The sequence below is a fragment of the Callorhinchus milii genome, unplaced genomic scaffold, assembly GCF_018977255.1.
Source record: "Callorhinchus milii isolate IMCB2004 unplaced genomic scaffold, IMCB_Cmil_1.0 Scaffold3, whole genome shotgun sequence".
Classification (NCBI taxonomy): domain Eukaryota; kingdom Metazoa; phylum Chordata; class Chondrichthyes; order Chimaeriformes; family Callorhinchidae; genus Callorhinchus; species Callorhinchus milii.
Window position 1 is genome coordinate 63,501,169 of NW_024704744.1, and position 26,259 is coordinate 63,527,427.

The 26,259-nt window shown below is 41.5% G+C and overlaps 2 protein-coding genes across 2 annotated transcripts in view; both read right to left on the bottom strand.

Moving 5' to 3' along the window:
* Positions 1 to 4,773, bottom strand: part of vit (vitrin) — a 35,647-nt gene extending 30,874 nt beyond the window's left edge. The window contains exon 1 of the mRNA XM_007891317.2: positions 4,570 to 4,773. The gene's annotated coding sequence lies outside the window, so the exon portion shown is untranslated. The remainder of the gene's footprint in view (positions 1 to 4,569) is intronic.
* Positions 4,774 to 12,975: 8,202 nt separating this feature from the next.
* On the bottom strand, positions 12,976 to 23,466 carry LOC103175905 (opsin-5-like). The gene is made up of 6 exons (XM_007889199.1): positions 23,340 to 23,466; positions 22,114 to 22,319; positions 20,070 to 20,169; positions 18,682 to 18,786; positions 16,659 to 16,882; positions 12,976 to 13,416 (listed from the first exon to the last, which is right to left on the bottom strand). The coding sequence occupies exons 1-6, from the start codon at positions 23,464 to 23,466 to the stop codon at positions 12,976 to 12,978; spliced, it is 1,203 nt and encodes a 400-aa protein (XP_007887390.1).
* Positions 23,467 to 26,259: the final 2,793 nt, after the last annotated feature.

A 26,259-nucleotide genomic window follows, 5' to 3' on the forward strand; every position in this document is an offset into this window, starting at 1 on the left:
CTTTATGTATACTCAGTAATGTATTCTAAGATGGGAACAAAACCATTTGATACATGAGGACCTGCTATTCCTTCACTGAATCTTAAAGGAACAGGTCTACTTTGAAAATGTTATTAAAAGCATTTGCAAAGAATTACAAAGAATAAAAACAGGATATTCAGCTCAGCCAGTCCATGTTTATACTCCACACGAGCCTCCACACACTGCTTTACTGTCTCCCATATACTTCTATTTCCTTCTCCCTCATGTGAAGGTTTAGCTTCCTCTTAAATGTATCTACAGTGTCTGATTCAACCACCGCTTCAGGCAGCAAGTTCCACAATCTCACTACCCTTTGCGTGAAGTAGTTCCTCCTAAATTCTCTTTTAGATCCCTAGAGAGCTACAATTGGGTTAATAATGATCCTTACATTTGATACAGTGCTTTATCACATTGTCAAAATGTCTAATAGCACTTTACAGGATTTTACAGTGAAGGGTAGTAATTATGTATTTTTAGGCAAATGTGGCAGCCAATTAAAGCAGAGTCACACAAACAGCCATGAAGTGAATATTTTATCTGGGGGATTGTTAGCCAGGAAACTGGGAGAGACTTCTTTTTTTTAAAATAGTATCATGGGATCTTTAATGTCTATGAACAGGCAAACAGAACCTTGGCTTAATATCTCGTCCAAAGGATGGCATCTCAAACAATTCAGCACAACCCTAGCACTGCATTAGATCAAATGATCTGGAACTAGGAGTCGCAAGCACAGTGGCTAAGTTTGCAGATGACACCAAGCTAACGAAGGTGGTAGATTGCGAAGCTGAACAAGATAGGTTACAGGAGGGTTTGAACATACTTGGAAATTGGGCAGACCAGTGCCAGATGAACTTCAATGTGGAGAAATGTAAAGTACTGCACATGGGGAAAATAATACTCATGGAAAATGAAAAGTACCTTGGAGTCCTGATTGACAATAAATTGAAGCTCTCCCAATAATGCTTTGTGGCAGTGAGTAAAGCGAGAAGATACAGACGAGGGCAACCAAACTGATTGAGGGATTGGAGTGATTGAACTATAGGGAACTACTAAGTAAAGCTCATGCTGGAAAAGAGAAGATTGTGAGGCGAACTGATTGCTGTCTTAAGAGATTCTAAAGGGGCAAGACCATATAGATCATAACACGCTGTTTCAATTTGTCCAGAATAATAGAACCAGAGCACACGACTTACGATTGAAGGGGGGAAATTCAGAACGAATCTACGCAAACACTATTTCTGTGAGCGGTTGAAGCAGGAAGTTTTGATTCTTTCAAACACAGATTAGATAGTTTTCCTTTAGGAACTAACATTATGGGATATAGTACATAGGTAGTTTGGGACATATGTGCACGTGACCATCAGGAAGGTGGAAGGTAAACTAGATGGACCTTGGTCTTTTTTCGTCTAGCATTTCTGATGTTCTTATTAGAAAGTCGGCCTAGACTGCATGAATTCAAAATCATAAACTGGATCTTGAACCCACAACTTTCTGAGTCAGAGGCGGAAGAGGGCTAACATATGAGCCTACCTGATACCCTCATACAATATTTTTTAACAGAATTCATTAAGATATCCTGAATTCTTGTTGACCTGCATTCTGGATGTCTATCACATTTGATTTGTGTTCCCATGGGTCAGCATGACTTATTTCCAGAAAAAATACCCAGTTGCCTGGCTCAAATTCCTTATTAAGGAATTTTTGAAAAAAATACCAGAAATAAGACCTTACAAACCTGGTGATTGCTCAGACTGACCTCCCTCCACTGTAACTTTGGGCTTCGGATGCCATGTTGCAATGTTTACCTTCACAATGTTAGATTTAAGTTTTATAAGAGTGGACTTGAAAAAAGCAGTAATTTCCCACAGACTGACTCACTCACTACTAAGCAACATTTGGGCAAGTTACTCCCCTAGGGCTGTCCAGTGCTTGGGGAATCAAACCCTAGTGGAAATATTAAAATAATATTAAAGTAATATTAAAGTAATATTAAAATAATATTAAGATACTATTAAAATAATATTACAGTAATATTAAAGTAATAAAGCTATGATAAGCTTTACTGGTATTTTGCTACATTGAAAATGAGACAGAAGAATCTGTGGATTGACCTATAACTTAAAGGATAAAATCAACTGAACTAAAGTTAAAGACAAATAACAACTTAATGTCATGATTGGACTGTCCAATATGCAGGAATGTAATACATTATCCTCACTTAGCAAAACTTAATTTTCTTGGGGAAAAATTATTTGGGCACATGCGGTCAGTAGTGTTTGAGTTCCTATGTGATGTAATAACTAACACTATGGAGCATTCTTATAACTGCTGAAATACCCTGTGAGAAATATAGGCATTTCTATATGCAGGTTTCATTTTCTTTGATGCTGAAATGAAGTATCTACAACAGCAACAACGACGACAATAACTTGGGTTTATACAGCACCCTTCACACAGGGCAGTGTCTCATAGCGCTTAATATAATCTATAGATAAAACTAAATAACTTTGCAAATGAAGTCTCCCATATAGCTTTCATAAACACTTAAATTAGTTATTTTTACCTTTCAGGAACAATATTCATAAATGTTTTGCAGCATTGTTTCACAAAGCTGTTAATCAAGTAACACATTGTGACAGAAGAGTAATGTATCAAAGACTTAAGGATGTATTATTGGGGCAGGCCCTATGGTGTTGTGGGGTAGAGCTGCAGCTTACTGACCAGCCTATGGTTAGGGAGAGGAGAACCAGCCAGGAATCCTGCTCCTGGTGCCTCTACAACACCCTCTATGGCTGTGCCCATGTATGGCTGTCAGGTGGGGAGAGGTCAGGCTCGGCTATGCCACCCTCTACAGTTAAATGGCCTGCCATTTACCAAGGCCAACAGTGGACACTTGGGCAAGGTGCTGGAAGACAACCAGCACCTGTGAAACCCTAACCCAGTAAGAGGCCAGACCAGGAGAAGAGTGGCATAGGCCAATAGGGAGACATATGAGAAATTATAATAATTTATTTAAATAATAATAATCTTTGCATTTAATATAGCACTTTTTCACGTCGTCGAGACGCCTCAAAGCACCTCACAGGATATACTGTAAAGTATATTGATTGTGTATTTCATGGGCGAAATGCGGCAGCCAGTTGGACATAGCAATGTATCACAAACAGCCAAGGAGTGAGTGGCTAACTGTATTTCGGGGAGAAACTCCCTTCTCTTTTGGAATAGTGCTATGGGATCTTTAACATCCACTTGAACAGGCAGCCAGTACCTCAGTTTAACGTCTCACCCAAAGGATGTCACTTCAACAATGCAACAGCCCCCCAGCACTGCATTGGAGTGTCATCTTAGACTATGTGATACCAAGTCCAAGATGTGGGGCTTGAACCCACTACCTTCTGATTCAGAGCGCTACCACCATGCCAGGCTGACGCTCAAAACGTGTTATTATAACGGTGAGAATAAATGCCAGATTCTTAAAACAAAATCTACTTAATAAATAGTGAGGTTGTATCGTCTCCTCATTGTGTAGAGGGCAAAACCGCAGTCACTTAAATATATTAAGTTATTCCAACACTTGCTAAGCGGCTTCTTAACTTCGCATTGCATATATAAGTGACTCTGAAAACATTAAGATACTGCATATTAAGGTTCACTTTGGTCCGATTTTTTCTTTGATAAATAATGTTCACAGCAAGAGCCAGATTTTTCTTCCAATTTAACAAAAAGTCAAGCAAATGCCCTAGAAGTAGTACAGAAACCCCAGGACAAATAATACTGAGGGAGTTTACCTTCCCATTGCCCTCTCACTCTATGCAATACCTCTCTAACTCAGAGTGAGGCGCAGAGCATAACACCAGTTCAATCATTCACGAACTATCCGAATAAAAATGAATGCCTCAGGTTATATTCTTCATGTTTGTACTGGTTTTAGCAAACTCAGATCGGTTCCAGAGATTACACACACACACACACACACACACATATATATATATATACATATGTATGTGCACGACATCTATGGCAAAGTGCACATTATTTCACCTGTTAATTTTTTTTCACAAAATATACAAAATACAAAATAACATTTGCATAGCGCCTTACAGGTCGGGGAGGTCGTCCCAAGGCGCTGAAAGAGATCAAACCTGAGTTTGATATCCTGCGATCAGTTTTCATTCCCCTCTCAGTTAATGCACACCAACATCCACATCACTTACTTGCTGTTGCACACACACACACTCACACACAGATAGGTGTGATGTGAGGGAGCTTCTCCTTTACATCTCTGCTGAAGCCACATATAAAATATATATATATATATAATACATATAAAATATATGAATATATTTTGAGGTTCCATTACACATAGATCTCAGTGATCTCTGTCTGTAACCCCAAGTTATATACATTGTATTGGAGATTTATGGAATTGGTACAAGTAACGCTGGAATCAGAGAAGCATTTGTGCATTATGTTTGCACAGACAATCTAACAGAATTGCTGTTAAAGGTGAAGTTAAGAAAAGAGTGAATCGAATAACATTGAACTTACCGATGTATTGCAATCAGTGTTGTCTTCCAGACTGACTTCAGTGTGCAGTGCCTGCTGGCAGCACTGCTACATCCACATCACAGCTCTGCACTCCTTCTCTCAGCTCAGCATCAACCCTACATAACCATGGTTTGCACGGCAGACAGTGCAAGCAGCTGATCAGGGTGTTAGGGGAGTGCCACACACACACACACACACACAGCCACTGAGGGAAGGTGAGAGGCGGGCTGTGTGCACCCTATCAGCCACCCACACTTACACAAGGGATAGGCAGGATTCAGGCTGAATATACAGCCTCCCATACATCAACGTTAGCACCAATTCCTGCACTCCCCAATAACAAGACTCCTACACCAGCACACCAGCCCAATACCAACTCACTAGGTAGGTCAACTTGGTTCAACTGCTAGCACTCTTGCCTCTGATTCAGATACTTGTGGCTTCAAGCCCCGCTTTGAGACTTTGAGCTCATAGTCTAGACTGACTCTCCAATACAGTGTTGTATGGTCGGAGGCGCCATCCTTTGGATGAGACGAGAAACCAAAGTGCTATTTGGCTGTTCAGATGGACGTTAAATATCCCGCAGCAATATTAAAAAAAATGGAATTTTTCTGGTGTCCTGACAAATAACCCACTGGATAAAATTGTTTATTCAATTCGCCACTGTTTTATGGGATGTTGCTGTGGGGAAAATGTCAGCCGTACTTCCCTACAAAAACACACAGCCGCTACACCTTACAGTATATCCAGTGAAGTGCTTTGAGACGTCCTCCCGACTTAAAGGGGCTATATCAATGCAAGGGTTATTATTATAACATATGGCTGGAAACTTTTTCTGCCATCATTGGAGTCCTTAGCTCTGTAGCTACAGCACTCACCTCGCAAGCAAGCAAACTCAATTCCTGGCAGGGCGAAATTTCTGTGCAAGTTTTCTTACTCCACACACCTCTGTTTACCTAGCAGTAAGTAGCAACCTAGTTGGTTGTTAGTTGATTGGTGGATTGCTCTTCCGGAGTAATAATTCCTTCAAAAAAAAATAATAAATTGGTCGCTTCAATCCACAACTGTTTGTTGGACATGTTGTACACAATTGGCCGCCATGTTTCGCCCACAAGATATACAATCAATTCACTTGATAGTATATTCTGTGAAACGCTTTGAGACATCTCAAAGACGTGATAAGGCACTACATCAAATGCAAGGATTATTATTATCAATTACTTTTCATTTGATCAAGCTAGGATTGAGTCTGCAGGAGCTCTTGTGTTTCACAGGACCCACTATGCATGTTTTTTTGTTTAGCCGGGTAACTGGCATCACTGTGCTTAAGAGTATCCAAAACAGACTGAGAGTTCCACATATGTGTGACACCTACATGTGGAAATTTCCCTGAGTCTGGAATGGAATGAAATGCGTACTCTCTCCCACTGGGCATGGCCAGTATAAATGGATTAGTTAGACTGCCAATACTACAAGCAAGAGATTTCAGGGTTTCAGGCATCTCAATTCTGCTCACAGATAAAAAAAAATGATTGCTTAGATCACAATTTTTCCAACGTTTTACTGTAGTAGAGGACATAAGCGCTCTGAGACGCTACCCTGTGTGAGGTGCGCTATATAAATGCAAGTAGTTGTTGTTCTGGCAGTTTTGACCAAACCTTTGTCTGAATGAAATGCCATTTAAATGCCCCAGTAACAGTGCTCACAACGTCTGAAGGTTGGCAATTGCCAAGTCTGATCACAGCTGACAACAGGGTGCATTCATCCCACAAACAAACACTCAGATCACAATGTGTTCACAGCTAATCTGACTAGTATCCAAGTACATTTCAGCCTAAATTGTCAGGCAATGGTACATTTGTTTGGACCTCAGTGCTTAACATTGTGCTGAATCTCCCACGCTATAACAGCCAGCAAAATGGAACACTTCCCTCATTGATTTGGAGTAGTTTGTGTGCTTCAGGGCTGATGGAGCAGCATCAAAACTAATAGTTCTATTTGTGGGGGGGGAGGGGGGTGACAATTGCCTCATATGCACAAAACCCCACTAATCCTAAATAAGCAATGTTTGTGGGAACCTCAGAGACACACCAACAAAGTACATTAATGCTCCGTTATTTGAATAAGATATAGAGAAAACCTATCTACTCTCAGTCTGAGATATCCGTTGCAACTTTATTTGTGCATAATTTAAACAATATGGTCTGCTACAGTAGGAGTTGTAGCTGGCCTTTACCGCCTGTGTGTTTGGTGAAAATAGTCTTTTTTCCCTTGTTTGTTCACTTCATGACTGTTTTATAGGAATAAAAAAAATAACCCTTTCCCACAAATGAAAGTTATATTTATGTATGGTTGCTGGTGTCAGTGAACTTGGCATGAATTAACCCTTTGAATGCAAAAGAACCTTTTCTATCTTTGAATAAACAGAACTTTTCAAGTTATAATATCCGCAACAATGAAGCCTACAAATCTTCAATGGGGGACATGAGCAGATCCTTCATTGACCTCCCAATGGACAGTTGAAATTGGTGGATAATTGAGATTGGGGATAATCAACAATTTGTCTTTTCAACGGCATGAATTAGAATTGAATTGTGATGTATATGACCATCAATTAGCTGATTATACACATCAAATGTGAACAAAGTGTTCAGTTACACACATTTTCTGCCAATCCCCAGCCTTGGTAAAAAGCCAAAGCTTTAACTAGACGCATAAAGGCTGCAAGTTTTTTTGCATGGAAAAGAAAAGTTTTGGACTACATCTGAAGGGTGGCCACAACGGAGGATTCATTTAAGAAACAGATTTATACTGAGATAGGAAAGTCAGTAGGGTGGGTGTCTGGAAGGATGAGATTAAATGGTCCTAAAAGTCATCTTGATTCATACCTCTCTTGTAATTATATGATCTCCAGAGAGATGATGGAACCTCTTACATTTCCGTCTTCGTTCAAGCTGTTTGTGTTGTGGAACAACATAACTCTTCCTCTCCATCCTTTTCAAGAGTAATTTCAGCGAAAAGCCTCATTTTAATTAAAAGGGACTCAAGTATACTCATTTGTGCTTTTTGAAAAACATATAGTTTTTAAATCGGTAGGAATTGCATAATAGGATGAATTTTCTTTATTCCAAACTGATTATTTAAGAAGCATAGACACAGAATGCCGAGAGCATGCAGCCACCCAAAGCTCACTGATAATGGTTATTTTACTGCCATCAACTCTCAGCATCTGCATCAATGTACATCAATCTGTAATCCAAGGAACTACAGGGGAGCTTTACACCATCAGCTGTGCTGTGCTTCAGGGGAGATGTTACCCGAGGTCCTGGCTGTGTGCTCATCAGGTGGATGTAAAAGATTCCTTGACACTTCAGAGATGTCTCTCCTGATAGACTGGCCAGCATTCCTCCAGATTCACTGGTCATCCACCATGTAATAATAATAATAATAATCCTAGATTTGATATAGCACATGATCACGTCATTGAGATGACTCAAAGTGCTTCTCAGAATATACTGTGAAGTGAATTGACTGTATATTTTGTGGGTGAAACCCAGCAGCCAATTACGCACAGCGGTGTCCCACAAATAGTCATGGATTGAGTGACCAAATTATTATTTTTTAAAAGGGATTATTGTCCCCTGAAAGTGATCTGCCAATTCACTAACAACCAGGTTTCTACTTACTGCTAGGTAAACAGAAGAATAAGGAAAATTGCCTAATGTTTCTTCCTGCCCGGGAACCAAAGCCTGATCCTCTCGCTTGCAAGGCAAGTGCTCTAATGCTGTAAGACTCCTCAAATGTGTCTGTTTGGGGGAACCTTGTGGGGTGCCAAATGGCTGCCACATTTGATGATAAAAATAGTTGTTACTGTGAAGTGCATTGAGCTGTTTTAAAGTGATAAGTGCTATAAAAATTCAAGCTCTTTCTTCAAAGCATAAAAGCTCCATTTATTTGCATGAATTATACAGGAAGTGTGTATTGACTTTTGGAAAGCAAACTTGTATTATTAGTATTATTATTGTTATAATTTAACTTATCTTGTGTTTCCTGCTACTATTTTTAAAATTATTTTATTTTGTTTATTTGTCAATGATCAACATGATTATTTGAAACAAAAACAGAGATCGCCTGGAACACTCAGCAGGTCAGGCATGATTATATGTTAGCCACAAAGATAAATAGATAGAAGATATTGTTTAGAAGCTAAGCTGAACACTATTCTCTGTCCAAAAGAGTAGGTCTAGCGGAATACCTCTTCTGAATACCAAAGAGCCCAGTCTATGTCATCAACAACAACAACAAAATTACATTTATAGAGCGCCTTTCACGTCGGGAGGACGTCCCAAAGCGCTGAACAGTCAGGTGTCGGGGCCCGAGCAGGGTGGGTGGGGGGGTGTTGGGGTGAGGGAAGGCGGAGAGGTGGGAGGGAGACCAAAGCATTGGTCGAAGAGAAGGGTCTTGAGACCCTTCTTCCTAGCTCATCCCTTTAACACTGGACATCAGCCTTGTTACTGTTTTCACTGTTTGTAATGTCGGGGTAGAGGAGACTTTTTTAAGTTGTGGAGAGTTGACCAGGACACAGTTCTCCAGGTGTGGGCTATAAAAATGCTTTAAAGTTTGTAAATTAACCTCTTGTGAGGTATTATTCCAAAGGTCCTATGGAGCGTAAGTATACTATGTGAGGCCTTCCACTGGCAGCTTGTGAAGCTTTCACCATAGCAAATCTATCAGTCACAATCTGTTCCTTCTGAAGCCACATTATAATAACAATAATATTAATAGTCCATTGAAATGTCTCAGAGCATTTTGCATGGTTCACTGTAAAGTACAGTGAGAGTTTATTTTTAGGTAAAAACAGCAGCCAATTTTCACACATCAATGTCCCCAAAAACGGCATGAAGTGAATGACTAATTTTTTATCTTGGGACTTGTTGGCCTCGAGAAACTCTTGTTTCTTTTTGAATAGTGGTAACGGATCTTTAACGTCCACCTGAACAGGCAGGCGAGACTTTGGTTTAACGTCTAATACAAAGAATGGCACCTCTAACAGTGCAGTGCAATCTCTGACTTGGAGGCGAGAGTGCTATCAGCTGAACAGATTGTGCAGTTGTAGGCTGTGATAAATTTTTATGTATCCTTTCAACACTTCATTGCATTCCAATTCCACGTTATTAAGGTTAATAAATCTTCTTAGACATTAGGTTATTCCTTATTCAGGTTTTATGACCCTGCTATTTTCCTTCTGGGAATATATTTCATTTCCTTAAGGCAATTTTTAAACAATTGAATTTCATCTCCATTATTTATATATGATTGCCTCCTACTATGTGTCCTTTTATAGCCCAAGGCACTGTGCACTGTGCATAAAATTTAATCTGAGTTTCATAGGTCAGTGGGCAACACTCATTGACAGGTTAAGACTTGTGTTTACAATCTTTGCTTCATTGAACATAAATACCAACAATAATATTCCTTGTATTTGATACAGTCAGGTCTTTGAATTGCCTCGAAGCCTTTTAACAGTCTCAGTTGATCTTTGCTGTGAAATGTGTAATCAATGCAGTTTCATGATAAATTGACACATGTTGATAGATGATCTGAGCAATGTGGTATCTACAAGGTGATGAACAAGGTGTGGTGCAGTTTGAAATGAACAGTAAAACGATCCATCTGTCAAGATTTCATTCCTGTGGCAACTGAAGAGAATGATACTGACCTGGGCCAAAGTGTCTAATTGCTGGAGCGATTGGGATATGCCAGAGTTGCAAAAATTATAGAACACAAAAAGCCGTACAGTGGGTTTGTTTGGAAACCTATTTGTGGAGTGAGTCATTCCTGTGTGCATTTACTGTTTGTACATCTTTTTTTTAAAAAAAAGGTGCTTACTGTTCATATTCAAATGTTAAATTGGTAATTTTCACACGTTCACAAGATTGGTTGTTGAAGAAGGCCCTTTGGCCCATCTGATCTCATCCTTCCAGAATACCCACCAAATGGTCCTCCCATCACAGCATCAAGCTTCTCTTTAAATAAGTCCAATGTCCTTGGCTCAACCATTCTTCCTGATAACCTGTTCCAGTTGATTATTCTCTGGGTAAAGAAAAACTTCCTGGTATCTGCCTTAAAATATTCTTTGCAACTTTAAACCCATGGCATCTCGCTCCATTGTCTTGGTGTGTCCAAAAGTATTGACAATCAAAATGGTTTGAAAATGATAACAACGGAGTGTGTGGATTACTTAACTGAAGACCCATTAAATGGTGACCACTTAGCAAAAATTAAAAGAGAAGAACACTAGATTTGATAATGAATCCAATGTTTAACTGTTCCTTTCCGCATGAGGAAGAAGCAGTTAAGACACATCTCATAACATATCACTTTGACTGCACTTTTGGTCCCCTCCCACCCCCTTGGTTTGCATCCTCATGCGTGTGCCCAAACAGCTGTGTCCTGCACCTTGAGACATGCTCCTGATGTGAAAGGTATTATTTATAAGTAAATTGTATTGTGTTGTATGACTGCTTTGTTTAGAGGTTGATGTGCATTTAACAAAGTGTAATAATACATAACACAAGTTCAGAGGAGAAACTGAATTGACTACATGTGTCTGAACTTTATTATGTTTATTCTTTGAACCATGATCTAACTTGGGCCTGTATTGAGCCTCACTGGAGTGCACTGCTTTTCACAATGTCTAACGTGAGAAGCAGCAATTACAAAGATAACATTTTTAAACATACTCCACCGCATTATTGCTGGCTTCAAAACATTGAGTGAATGCTCGCGTTATTTATTTTTCCAATGGATGACAACAACAACAACAGATTACATTTGTATAGCGCCTTTCACGGGAGGACCTCCCAAGGCCCTGGACAGTGTACAGTATTTCAGACCCGAGCTGGGGTCGGGGGGGGAGAAGGGAGGGGAGGGGAAGGGGGTGGCCGATGGCATGTCGAAGCGGAGGGTCTTGAGGCGGGACTTGAAGGAGGCTGAGGAGGGGGCGAGGCGGAGTGATTGCGGGATGGAATTCCAGAGGTTGGGGGCAGAGTAGCTGAAGGCTCTCCCGCCAATGGTGGGGCGGGTGGGTCGTGGGACGTAGGGTTAGGCCGGAGCCGGCTGAGCGGAGGGAACGGGCGGGTTGGTAGGGGGTTAGGAGGTCACAGAGGTAGGGTGGGGCGAGGCCATGGGGGGCTTTATAGGTGAGGACCAAGATCTTGAACTGGATCCTCTGAAGGATAGGGAGCCAGTGGAGTCGGGCGAGAGTGGGGGAGATGGGGTCACGGAGTTTGGTGCGGGAGAGGACACGGGCTGCAGAGTTCTGGATTATCTGCAGCCTGTGGAGGGAGGAATTGGGAAGGCCGACAAGCAGGGCATTTGCATAGTCGAGCCTGGAGGTGATGAAGGCATGAACAAGAGGTTCAGCGGCCTGAGGGGTGAGGTAGTGGTGGAGTCGGGCGATGTTACGGAGGTGAGGGAAGGCAGAGCGGGTCATTTGCTTGGATGTGGGGAAGAAAAGACAGTTGAGAGTCGAACAAGACACCAAGGTTCCTGACTGGCTGGTGAGTTGTAGTGTGGAACCATGGAGGTTGATGTTGCCAGAGCCTGAAGTGCAGAGGCTCTGATGTGAGCTGATCAGGAGGGCCTCAGTCTTGTTCACATTCAACTGTAGGAAGTTTTCCCTCATCCAGAACTTGATGTCCAACAGGCAGTCTGTCAGGACAGCAGTGGTCCTGGAGTTGAGGCTGGAGGCAGAGAGATAGGGTTGGGTGTCATCCACATAAATGTGGAAGTTGACCCCATGTCTGCGGATGATGTCACCAAGGGGGAGCATGTAGATATTAAAGAGGAGAGCGCCAAGGACAGAGCCCTGGGGGGACACCAGACGTGACAGTGCGGGGGCTGGAGGAGAAACCGCTAGAGGCAACAACGTGGAGATTGTGAGAGAGATAGGAATCGAACCAGGCAAGGACAGGTCCACGAAGATTGAGTAAAGAGGAAAGGATGAGGATGGAGTGGTCAACAGTGTCGAAGGCGGCAGAGAGGTCGAGGAGGACAAGGAGGCAGAGGGAGCCCTGATCACAGATGTTCAGAATGTCATTAGTGACTTTGACCGGGGCTGTTTCCGTGCTTTAGGCAGCGCGGAAGTCGGATTGGAAGGTTTCAAAGAGGGAATGACGAGAGCGAAAGGAGTGGAGCTGGGACACGACGACTCATTCCAGGACCTTGGAGAGGAATGGGAGGTTAGAGATGGGCCGGTAGCTGGAGAGGAGGGATGGGTCCAGGGAAGGTTTTTTCAAGATGGGGTTGATGACGGCTGTTTCTTACAGGTTAAATAAACATGCTACACACCACAGCAAACACCATCACCACGTTGTAAACATAGTTCATAGACCATCAATATTCCTACAGCCGGTCACATTCATACAGCGAATCATCAGCCTCTGAGCCCATAGGAACAAAGAAGACATCTTTATTATGAAGAGGTGGGCTTTTGGATGGGCTGCCCATTCCTGAGTCAGGACTCGCCACCTGCTGAAGTTCCTCTGCGTATCTGTCCTTATTGGCTTGCTGCTGCTCAGGTCTGTGTCTGAGGTGCTTGAATCTCTTGAGCTTCACGGATTCCTTGGGCTCCTTGACACACGGCAGTAAGATGTAAATATCCTTACGGAATTTTGAGTTCAGTCCAAAATATATCATAGGATTATAGAAACTGGCCGATTTGGCGAAAAGACTGGCAAAAATGCCCGTCAGTTGTGGCACAGTATAGCCACTTGCAGACCACATGGAAATAACAGCATAAGGTGACCAAGCAATAATGAAGGCTGTGCAGATAACCATTGAAACCTACGGAGAAGAAAGTCTCATGTTATGGAAGTGTAGGAGGAACCGTAAAAGAATATTAACCTGACAATCATTACGTAAATGGTTTAATGTCTAGCAATAGATGTTTTAGCCATGTTAGTGAAAATATTTAGATGGTGATTATAGATAGTAAATGATGGGCACTCAAATACAACAAACTGAGGCCCTTTACATTAACATAGAAGCATGCAAAGGATATTCAGTCCATCAAGCCTGTTCATGCCTTTCCCCCACAAAATATACAGTCCATTCACTTTACAGTATATTCATGAAGCACTTTGAGATGTCTCAAAGATGTGCTAAGGCGCTATATCAAATGCAAGAATTATTATTATCACGTCATAGCATCTCAAAGCACTTCACAGTTTTACATAATGTGTAATGACTGTATTTGAAGATGAACGCAACAGCCAAATTGCAAGCATGCAAATAACCATGAAGAAAATAACCCTATTTTTGTTTGGGGATTGTTTGCCAGGACATCAAAAGGACTAACTTCTCATATCAGTTGGGGAAAAAATGCATTTGATATTGCACCTTTTACGTTGCTTCAAGCATTTCACAGGATAAAAGGTAAAGTGGAGTGACAGTGTATTTTGTAGGCAAATCTGACAGCCAATTTGTGCACAGCAGTGTCCCACAACAGCCATGGTGAGTACCTGATTTTATCTAGAGGATTGTTGAATAGGACAGTTTTCTGACTCAGAGGCCAGAGAACAACAACTGAGCCAGGCTGACAATTTTATTCAATCGTGGCAGATCTTTTAAACTTATTGACTTGTTGTTTCTCCATATGCCTTTCTTATCAAATTTCCATATACATCCCTTTTAAATAACCTTTTGGGCCTACAGACTTTTAGAGAATGGTTTCTTTTGTGAACTCGCTCAGAACTGGATCATTCTATTAAAACAATGCATGTATTTTATTCAAATTCTAGCAATTAGAAAGGCTTTTTAAACGTTGATTTTCTCATTGTCAAACTATTTTGAGACCAATATCTAAGCGAGTAAGTGCAAAATCCAGACTCTCTCCTGGCCCTGATTTCCGATTTTTCAGATCAGCCTCAGGGAAACAAGAGTAAAAAGATTAAACATGAAGATCAAAAAGAGGAAGGAATGCATTGATGGAGCAGCTTAAATATTTTTAATACTATTTTAGAAGCACCAGAATTAACTTTGAGATTAGAGATCTGATGCAGCCAGTGAAAATATTGACATTATGAGTTTCACATAAACAGGTATGAAAGTAGAAGACAGTAAATATAGACCCAGTGAAGGGGGTGCACTGCTGGTAAGGGCAATAAATACAGCAGGAGAGACAGGAGAAATGATCTGATAAGGACATCAAAGGGGGATCATTGAGGTACGGAGAAACGAGTAATAGGCAGGAAATCAACATACAACACAACAACAAAATTACATTTGTATTGTGCCTTTCACGTAAAGGAGGACATCCCAAGGTGCAGGACAGTCAGTGTTACAGAACCAAGCTGGGGGTCGGGATTGGGGAGGATGGAGGGTAGGGGGAGGGGAAGGAGGGTAATCGAAAGCATGGTCAAAGGGAGGGTCTTGAGATGAGTCTTGAAGGAGCCAAGGGAGGGAACGAGACGGAGGGACTGTAGGATGGAGTTCCAGAGGGTGGGGGCAGAGTGGCAGAAGGCCCGCCCCCAATGGTGGGGTGTGTGAGGCGGGGAATGTGAAGCAGGCCGGAGCCCACTGAGTGGAGGGAGCGAGCAGGATGGAAGGGGGTTAGGTGGTCGCAGAGGTAGTGGGGAGCAAGACCATGGAGGGCTCTGAAGGTGAGGACCAGGATCTTGAACTGTATCCTCTATTTGATGGGAAACCAGTGGAGTCAGGTGAGGATGGGGGTGATACGGTCATGGAGCCTGGTGTGGGAGAGGACACGGACTGCAGAAATCTGGATGATCTGCAGCCTTTGGAGAGAGGAGTTGGGGAGCCTGACAAGCAAGGAGTTTGCATAGTCGAGCCTAGATATTATGAATGCCTGTATGAGGAGGACGAGGAGGCAGAGAGAACATAGAGAAAATAGGTGACTCCATTCAATATTCCGGGCTCTCCGAAGCTTTGGCTTTTACCAACCTGTGCCTAATAGGTAAGCAAGATGCTTCCCACTGGGGAGAGAGTGAGCAATCCATTCCATGTGTAAATGGCATACGTGGAACTCTCAGTCTGGTTTGATTACTCCTCTTAATGGAGATGGGTTTCTGCATGTGTCAGAAATTTAGAAATATGAATTCTGTAGCTATAAGACAAGCTTTAGGGAGCCCTTTTTGTTTAATGGGTACAGAGTTCGAAACTGAAACAGAGGAATTTTTTTAAGACCGTTTTTGAGAGAGGTGAGTTGGAAAGAAAATTCATTTCTATTAGGAACAAACCAAGACCAGACCAGGTAATGACAGAGTAAGGAGGTCAAAATCAATTTAAACATGTTAAAATATATTTTATACCACAAGAAATGAAGGAATAGGCAACTGAGATCACACGGTATTAGAGGGAGTAAGGAAGTTAAAGGAACACAGATTGCAAAGCAGCAGCAAGCGGGATCCAAGCAAAGGTTTTAGTGACAAATAGCTAAAAACATGCCTCCTTCTGAATTGATCAATCTACAAGGGCCGCATTTGCAAAATTTGTGGCTTTGCCAAGGTCAAGCTTCAGGTATTACAGATGAAGTGCAGACCGACATCAAAGTTTAATTGAGGTTGGACTTTGAATCAGATAGGATCGCTGGCTTAGCTGACTTTGCACTTGCTTTAGTACTTTCCTCACATCATGGAGAGGTAGAGCATGGCAAAGATTGGTCCCTTCTCACACTCATTGCTCATTGTTGTGCCTGCAAACCACTAGGCTAGGACTGATATTTATATTGTTTGTGGAAATGTTCATCGAATAGATCATCTCTCATTCCTGCAAAAGGTAACCTCTCGGGTCAGTGAAATAATTTTACAAAAAATACATTTAATAGAAATATCCGGTCCAGATTGTGATTGAATGAAATAGTTCATGTGACAGCAATTCAATGTCACACACAAGTCTTTGTGAACTACAGTGTTTGACAATAATGTAGGTCCTGGTGGAATGATTGCTTTAGTTTAATTATTTTGGTAGAGATCAAAGCCTAAGCAATGCCGTGTTTACTCTGACAAGAAGAGTTTGGTTCCAAGGCTGAAACTCAAAGATCCACATGCACTTTAGTAAGAACTTACCCTCGTGACATCCTTCTCCATCCTTCTTTGGCGGTCACTCAGGTCAGCATTTCCCGCAAAGGCGTGGCTCGACTTGACAGTGTTAATGATTGAGATGTATGAAAACAACATGACGAACACAGGCAGGAAGAAGCAGCAGATAAAGATGGATATGATGTATGACTTGTAAATAGTGGAGAAGCTTGCTCTGCTCCAGTCTATTTCACAGGTTCCGTACATGCGATCTGTACCAAAGATAGAGACACCAGCATTTCATTTTCCAAAGAAATGGAAGTATAGAATAGTTTAGACGCATTGAATATAATTAATGCCACAAAGTGCAGTTGAGAACCAAGACAGTGTCTATACATGTTTGAACACAAGGAAATGGTGTTTGTCCTAATCCTAGAGCAGACATGCAGGCTGCCCTTCATGTAGTGGAGATAGGAGCTTTTTGATAAGTCTATCAAATCTGTCTGAAACCTCTTCAAAATCTGTAACTACGGAGATAGCTGTGAAAATCCTGGTTACACAAAGGGGGAGGAAAGAACCACCATGTTATTGGAGGAATTTGAATTATTCAATCATTAATACGACCGTAATAAACCAGGAAAGTAATCCGAATGGGAGGTTTGAAAAAGTTATTGTGAGTTGATTAAAGTAGGATTCTTGCAATGGTGAACTTAGTAACTGCATTTTCTACTATAATTTGGCAGCAGAAAATGGTTGAAAGATCTTAGCCATGTGCAACCATATCTTGCCTTATGTAAAGTATGTCTGTCATCACACAAATAATTCTAAGCCTCCTGTAAGTGTTCCTTGCTCTGAAAAGAGAGCAAGAAGAAACCTGCAGCAGCTAATGAGTAATGATTGTGTGGCAGGAAAGGCCCTTATTTACAATGCTCACAGTTCAAGGATCCACCTGGTTCATTTCAAGTGTCAGTATGGCTCAGTCGGTAGCACTCTCACCTCTGAGTCAGAAGATTGTAGGTTTAAGCCCCCACCAAACTCACATGCAGTGCTGAGGGTGTGTTGCATTGTTGGAGGTTCCATCCTTCAGATGAGACGTTAAACCAAGGTCTAATCTGCCTGTTCAGGTGGACGTTCAAGATCCTATGGCATTATTTGAAAGAGAAGGGAGTTTCTCCCGGCGTCAACAATTCCCCAAATAAAATGGGCCTTTTGCTTCAAGGCTGTTTGTGGGACATTGCTGTGTGTAACTGGGTTGCTGCATTCACCTACAAACACACAGTCACTCCACTTCATACTAAGTATCAAATGCAAGGATTATTATTATATAAATCCTGTGGCAACATCTCCTGATTTTAAAGGTGCTATACTAAATGCAATAATCATTATTTTTATTATTATTTCCACCTGGCTAACCTATTTCTTCACCAAACAGTTAACAGTGGAAACAGGTTACCAGGCGAGTGGTTGAGGCCAGGACAGTGGGCCTCATTTAAAATGAGTCCAGCTTCCTGCTGTGATGGGAAGACAGTGGAGTAGGTATTCTGGAGATCAAATAGGCCAAAGAGTCTTCTTCATCTGAACTTCTCTTGTGATCTCCTGGGTCCAGAAATTACTTCAGCTTTGGATATTCAAAACCATCCTACCATCTTCCTGTACTCAACAAGATTTTTGATGTGGCACTATCCCCAATTACATGTCACTAAGATTATCAAAATAATCAAAATTATAAATTAAATCAATTCACAGAAGCAACAATTCAATTTATGATACTGTTCTCATTTCAGTTGGAAAAGAAGGAGCAGCAAGATATTATAGCTTAACCTTAGGTCACTTTGATCGATATTGCTCTGGTCTGTTTTAGTGGCATTAGGCTCTAACTTGGGGCAATTATTTATTAGAAATATATTACTCAATTTCTAAAAAATCAAGTGTGTTAAACGATGCCAAGATGGTGTTGAACATAGAATTACACAGAATGTTACAGCATGGAAACATGCCATTTGCCCCAATAGTCTGAGGCAGAGTTTATACTCCAGTTTATGCTCCATTTGGCTCTTGGTGACAATCTTACCCGTGTAACTTCCCCAGTTGAAGAGAGGAGCTCCTGACCAGAAGATCGCAGCAATCCAGATCAGTACCAGCGACGCAGCGATACTCCCAGCGCTGATCGAATAAGCTGCAAAACATCACACAAGGGAATAACGTCACATCGATGCACTCTCTAACTCCAATACATTTTTCTGGATATTTGCCCTCTAGCTTAGTGATTTGCTATCATATATCTGATGCAGCAGTAATTACTGATACTGACACACTCGCCACTAATCAAAGTGCATATGTTCCCATGTGGGTGTAGCGGTGGAACATAACAGGGATAGGGCAGAGATGAATGAGCACCAACACACAAGGTCACAGATTTACTGCTAAAAAGTAACGTTGCCTTACTTTAAGCCTTAGAATATTATCAGGCATAGATTTCAAAATCAAATCTTCAGATTTGTTTCAGCTTTTTTATACAATAGTAAAAAAAGTCCAAATTTGGTCGAAGTCTTCTAATAATAATAATCCTTGCATTTGATATAGCGCTTTTCACGTCTTCGAGACGTCTCAAAGCGCTTCACAGAATATACTGTAAAGTGAACTGACTGTATATTTGTGGACAAAACGTGGCAGCCATTTGCGCACAGCAGTGTCCCACAAACAGTCGTGGATTGAAGTGACCAATTTATTATTGATTTTTTTCCTGCGGGATTATTATCAGGCGTGTGGAGTAAGGAAACTTGTCCAAGGTTTCACCCTGCCAGGAATCAAACCCAGGTCTCTCGCTTGCAAGGCGAGTGCTCTAACTATGGAGCTACAGGGCTCCACTGTCCTTCTAATGCACTGCGATGTGGAGTTTGACAACATTTTCAATTTGCAACTATTTCAACAATGCAACATATGAACAGAGCCCTAGAAATACAGAGCCACAAACTGCTGAGATAAGATATAGATAACATTTTTTTTTACAAATTGCTTTGTAATAGGACCCTCTAATTTACTTACAGCTATTCTATGTGTCTCATTATGTTACACATCTTTGCTGCACTGTGGTATGGCCCAATTGTGCTAAATTATTATTTTTAAAAAATTGCCCTTGCACCTTATATAGTGCGCTTCATGCAGGATAGGGTCTTGGAGCACTATACAGTCAAGCGTTTTGACCCCGACTAAGTGAGGAAGGCAAAGGGAGTTGACCATAGATCATAATCTCAAAGAGGTAGGTCTTAAAACGGGATTTAAAGATACATAAAGTGGGGGTGAGGCAGAGGAATTGAGGCAGGGAGTTCCAGAGGTTAGGGGTGTAGTAACTACAGATAAGAGTACAAAACCTTCAAGAGACATTTCCATTGAATCCACTGAAAAGATATGTGGAAAGGTTAGGGTTTTAAAGAGACAAGGTGAAAAGTAAAATATTACCTCTGTGCGGATGAACTGCTTTGATATATCTTATCACGCTGATCATTGTGTGTGTGTTAATACTAGCCAGGCCAAACAGCAATGTTAGGAAGCCATCGATCTGGAAAGATAAGATCCAGTGACTTGATAATGTGATCCCTAAACAGCTCCTCTTACCATTTTGTCTAATATACAAACAAATCATAGAGGTTACAGCATAGAAACACACCATTCATCCCATCAAAAGGGAAGCTTCTCCTGGTGGCCTGGCCAACAGTCCTCCAAATAAAATTGGTCATTTGGTTCATGGCTGTTTGTGGCACTTTACTGTATATCCTGTGAAGCACCTTGAGACATCCTCCTTAAGTGAAAGACACTCTACTAAATATAAGGATTCATACTAAATGAAATACACCATTTATTGCCTAATAAAGTTCTGTTTTCTAAACACTTAAAGAGGATGTCTCATCATCAGGAACATTGAGAGGAAAGAAATCAATTTTGACTGGGCATATGCAGAGGAATGATATAGGAGGATATGGGAAAATAGAATTGGGATTAGGATGGATGGCTTCTTGGAGGAACACTCATAGAAAAAATGGGCCAAATGACCTCTTACGGTAACATACTACAATCTCCTACTGTAACATACATTTCTAAAAGAATTATATTAACTTTAATGTTTCACTGTTTCATCCATATTTGACTATTTTGTGCGCTCAGTCTTATGCTGATGCCATCATTGGCTATTAGTGTACAAAGTTACTGAGCCCAAGCTGTGATAGCTGATTTAACATTAATACTTGGTGCTGAAGCTAAGTAGGTTAATGGGTAATTCTGTTAATAATAAGCTTTACACTTCACGGCACGCTATTTAAATTTAAACACGATGATATCATTGACTGAACAAAACAAATTTTTTAAAATTCAGAAATAGATGGAGAAAAAACATACATTAAAACGATCATTTGTCTTTGTGAGCCACTATTTTAAAAGGGATCCTAAAGGTCAGCCAATTTAAATATCAGCACCACTAATAATAATTAGCTAAAATAAATGATAAATAAATAATGCTTGAGTCTTTTACGTTGGGAGGTGTCTCAAAGTGTTTCACAGGATGTACTGTAAAGTGTAGTGACTATTTTGTACGTCAATGACAACAATACTAATATTAATATTCTTAATAGAGGCTCAGTACATTCAATGTTTCAGAACTTTGCTAATTACATATTTCTTATTGGAAAATCTGTTGAGAAATCTTGCAAATTAACTCCAATAATCACTACATGTTATGTAATCCGCACACAAAAACACACAGCAGTGCAAAACTGGTACACGCTTGTCCATTAATCTTTCAAGGAATAATTAGTTAGTCCAGTTCTTAAAAAAAAGCCAATGCGCCTGCAAAATATACAGTCACCACACTTTACAGTAATTTCTGTCAAGTGCTTTGAGAAATCTTGATGATGTGATAAGGCACTCTAGCAAATGCAAAGATTATTATTAATAGACAAATCATTAAAATAAATGATTTGTTCCACGGCAGTGATTCCAATTGACAATACCAATTGGTGACTAAATGTTTTAAGAGAAGCTCAGGAATGCTACTAGAAGTGATCTAAACTGTCCAATGGTACATATAAAGCACATAGCATTATAGACCAAATCAATGGAGCTCCAAATCTACCGTCTGTTGGTGAGCATGGATGAGATGTGGTACATTGCAGAGGTACCTACTGCAGCACAGTTATGCTACTCCCATTGCTCTGCACTGACCCTGCCTCCACTTTTCCAATCTGAAAAACTAAGTGACTAGAGATTATCCGACAGCTCAGCTTTTTGTTCTAAATATGTTCAAGTTGTTGTCACTTACTTACTGTTAAGAAACAAGATGGACTAGTGATCCAAATTTCTTTGCACGTTTATTGCTTTATTTAAATAAATATATTTTAATAATATTAAAGGAATGAATATACTTTTCTTTCTTGCTTTAATTCTTGATGATCATTGGTATCTGGTGGAACGATATTTGTATTGGCTTTAGTTGGTCTCTACTTTTTCTTACCTGACAAGTCCATATGGATGTAATCAAGAAGCCATCATCTCTAAACACATTAAAAATCTCAATAATTCCGCGGGAGTAGCCGAAAATAGAAATACTGGCATCTGACACCGCCAGGTTAAGTGTTAAATAATCCGGGGGTTGAAGTGACAACCTTTGCCTGTACAAGATAAATATCACGATGCTGTTTCCAAACCAGGATAACCAACCTGAAACCAAAAACACAGCGGCAAGGTGCATTAACAACATAAATATTTCAGTTTAATTTTAGATTAATAGCATACATTTGTCTAAACAGAATACACTTTGGGAACAATAAAGTAGTCGCAATTTGCTGGAATGGGGAATGCATTTTCCTATTACACCCCCCGACTTGCTCATTGGTAGCTGTCTCGCTGATATAAGAAACTGCATGTGGGCATTTCACTCTCTCGCAAGTGTAGAATTCATTGGTATAAAGCTACAGCAACAACAACAACTTGCATCTTTATAGCGCCCTTCACGCCGGATGACGTCTCGGTGCGCTTACCTAAACTGCAGTCAATCTAGTTGTAATGACAGGACTCAATCAGTCTCTTGTGCAGTTGTTGCCGCTGATGCTGTGTTTGGGTAGGAGCGTAACATTTCAGTGGTATTCTGACTATTTCATTTGAAATCATGTTGAAACAAACTACAGGTAGCTTAATTCTATGTAGCCACACTGTCACAACTGTACCAATATCAGTGATTCATTTTTCACCCCCACCCAAACACAAAAATGTGCTTCATCAGTAACAATCATCCTTGCATTTATAATAATCCTTGCATTCATTGTGCACAGTGGAACACAAAATTGAGTTAAAAAGGAGACCATGGAATGGGATTCCCCCATTCCACTTGCTGTCAACAGAGAGATGGGAAGGGGGGACAGAGAGAGAGGAATCAGTGCTGTTGCTTTCTCTGGCTCCAGTTACTAACAAACATAGGAACAAGGACTTGCAGCACAGGTCAAAGAGAAACAGTTTAAACCAATGGCTTTGGCTTTTAGAAATGTATCATGGTCTAGAATTATATAGTGACGAAAATGTCTTTAAGGGGGAAATCAGGTTCACTTTAATTGCATATTTATTTGCAGTCAATGTTTTGAGGATCCAGAAAAGGGCTAAAAAAGGAAGTACGTTTCCTATTCTTAAGAGCTGCTGTTATAGCCTGAGAAGCCTGAGTGTTTAGTAGGAGTTAGCGTTACCTACCGAGAATGAGCAGGTAGACGCCAATGATAGTCTCTCCTTGCTCTGAGATGGGATGCTCTTTAGGCTGGAAGGTGCTGTTGTGGTTTCTCCATGGGATACTAATTTGCCCAAGGCCTTGGAGAGACATCTTTCCACGTCCACGCACTCAAACACTGCTCTCATGGACCCAGGCTGAACCATCCAGCACCGCACTGAAGCCCTCTCACCCAGCCTGACAGCCAAGCACCACAACTCTGCGGCATAATTCTTAGACAATTAATCCCAGTCTGAATTAATTCCTTAATCCAGTCTAAGAATAACTGAATTACTTCTATTCTTGGCTCCTGTCATGACGTGCAAGAGTTTAATCCCCTTTCTTTTGGGCAGGGGGGAGGGTCAAGCTGAGGTCAATCAAGCCCCAGTGCTAGTTTATGGAGTCCATTAACAAGCTCCACTCAACAACAACAGCTAATAACATTTGTTTTGCGCCTTTCACTTTAGGAGAACGTCCCAAGACGCTGGACAGTCAGGGATCCGTACCCGAGCTGGTAGTTGGTATCAGGAAGGGTGGAGGGCAGGGAGGTTAAGGGTAGGAGGGTGACCGAGGGCACGGTCAAAGAGGAGGGTCTTGAAACGAGTCTTGAAAGAGGCAAGGGAGGGGGCGAGAGGGAGGGACTGCGGGATGGAGTTCCAATGGGCACGGACAGAGAGGCCATTGGTGGGATGGGCAAGGTGGGGGACATGAAGCAGGCCGGAGCCCGCTGAGCAGAGGGAGCGGGCAGGTTGGTAGGGGTTTCGGAGGTCACAGAGGTAGGAGGAGAAAGGCCTTGGAGGGCTTTGAAGATGAGGACCAGGATCTTGACTGTATCCTCTGAATGATGGGGAACCCATGGAGTCAGGCGAGGGTGGGGGTGATGGGATCGTGGAGCCTCGGTATTACATTACTGTAATACAGTATTACATTACTGAAATGACAAACCTCGAATAATTCCTTCATTAGTTTTTTTGGAGCAGAGGCAAGACTGGAGGAAGAACGAATGGTATGTGATAGTACTGACAATGACAGCTTTGCCCACAAAATACACAGTCAATTCACTTTATAATATTTTCTGTGAAGCGTTTTGAGACCCCACAATGATGTGATAAGGCACTATATCAAATGCAAGGATTATTAGTACTATTAATAATAGGAGTAGAGGGCAGGAGATGCAAACACTCACCTGCTGCCTAGGAGTCACCCAAGCAACAACAACAACAACAACAGGATTCCATTTATTGAGCGCCTTTCACGTCGGGAGGACGTCCCAAGGAGCTGTACAGTTGGGTCAGGACCCGAGCAGGGGAGAAATGGTCAGGGTGAGGGGAGGGAAGGGAGGGAGCGAGGAGGGTTAGAGAGTCGAGAGAGCTGAAGGCACGGTCAAAGAGAAAAAGCAAGTCTGGTTCCTGGAAAAGCAAGCAGAGAATATCTAATTCCCTGTGTAAGGAAGAATGGATCACTTCTCCACTTTCTGAAAGGTGACAGAGAAGACCCCCACCTCCACCCAAGACTGTCCAGGGTGCTGCACAAGTGGCTGTTTCCCAATCATGTTCATGTGAGGAGACCTGTAAATATGTTCAGATCCCATATTTAAAGCCTGTTATATGATTTTAAACTGAATAAACAAATTAACGTTTACCCAACACAGCCACAGTGTTTACAGTGAGCAGTGTGGTAACCCCTAAGTCCATGGGGATCAAGAGTTTAAACTCGCATCACATCACTTCTGAGACTTGTGATGATTTCACGATTGCTCTAGTAAGGGAGCTGGATTGTGTTTTAACAGAAGAGAGGCTGGTTGGAAGAATGGATCACTTCTCCGCTTTCTGAAAGAAGACCCCCACCTCCATCCCACACTGTCCAGGGGGGCTGAACAACCATGTGCACAATGGGGGGATGGAGCTGCCCTGCCAGTGCTGGGCTGAGCTGAGTTGAGCTTCCTGACAGTTTACGGAGCAGTACGAGCAAATTTCTTACGGGCAAAATATCTAGGATAGATGGCTTACCACCATGGGGATTCCTGCCTGCTCTGGTGTATGTTAAAAATGACATGGCATTGATTGAAAAGAAAGGGAATTTAATTCTCAAGATTAATTGGTCATTCACTTCATGGCTGTTTGTGGAACAGTCCTGTGTGCAAACTGACTGCTGTGTTTGCCCACAAATACACAGACCTGACAGCAATTTTCTGTGAAGTACTTTATGATGTTTCACTATTATAGGCACTGTCAAATGTAAACGGTTTATCAATGTCACTTTGATTGTATTAAAATACTAACATCAGTCTGAGGAATGCTGGTCAGCCTCATTGTATTACATTATGAAGAACTTCAAAACTTATCTTTCGAGCACCTGTTGTTTCATTATGATTATAATAATAATAATAATCCTTGCATTTGATATAGCGCTTTTCACGTCGGGAGGACGTCCCAAAGCGCTTCACGGAACACACTGTAAAGTGAATTGACTGTATATTTGTGGGCGAACGCGGCAGCCAATTGCGCATAGCAATTTCCCACAAACAGTCGTGGATTGAAAATGACCAATTTATTATTGTTTTTGGTTTTGGAGGGATTATTATTAGGCTCTGTGTGGAGTAAGGAAACTTGCCCAAGGTTTCGCCCTGACCTGCCTGGAATTGAACTCAAGGCAGATCAGAGAGCCAGGGAGATGCTCGCGCATGAATTGTCTCAAAGTGCTCTATACAGCTGACTTGGCACCTGAGCTGGTGTGGTTGGGAGGAAGAAAGGTGACCGAAAGAATGTTCAAAGAAATAGCTCTTAAGCGGACTTTAAAAGTGAGGAGGCCGAGGTGGAGAGATTCCAGGATGGAGTTCCAGAGTGGGAGCAGAATGACTGAAAATTCACCCAGAAGACCACCAGATGAAGAAGGCCCTTTGGCTCT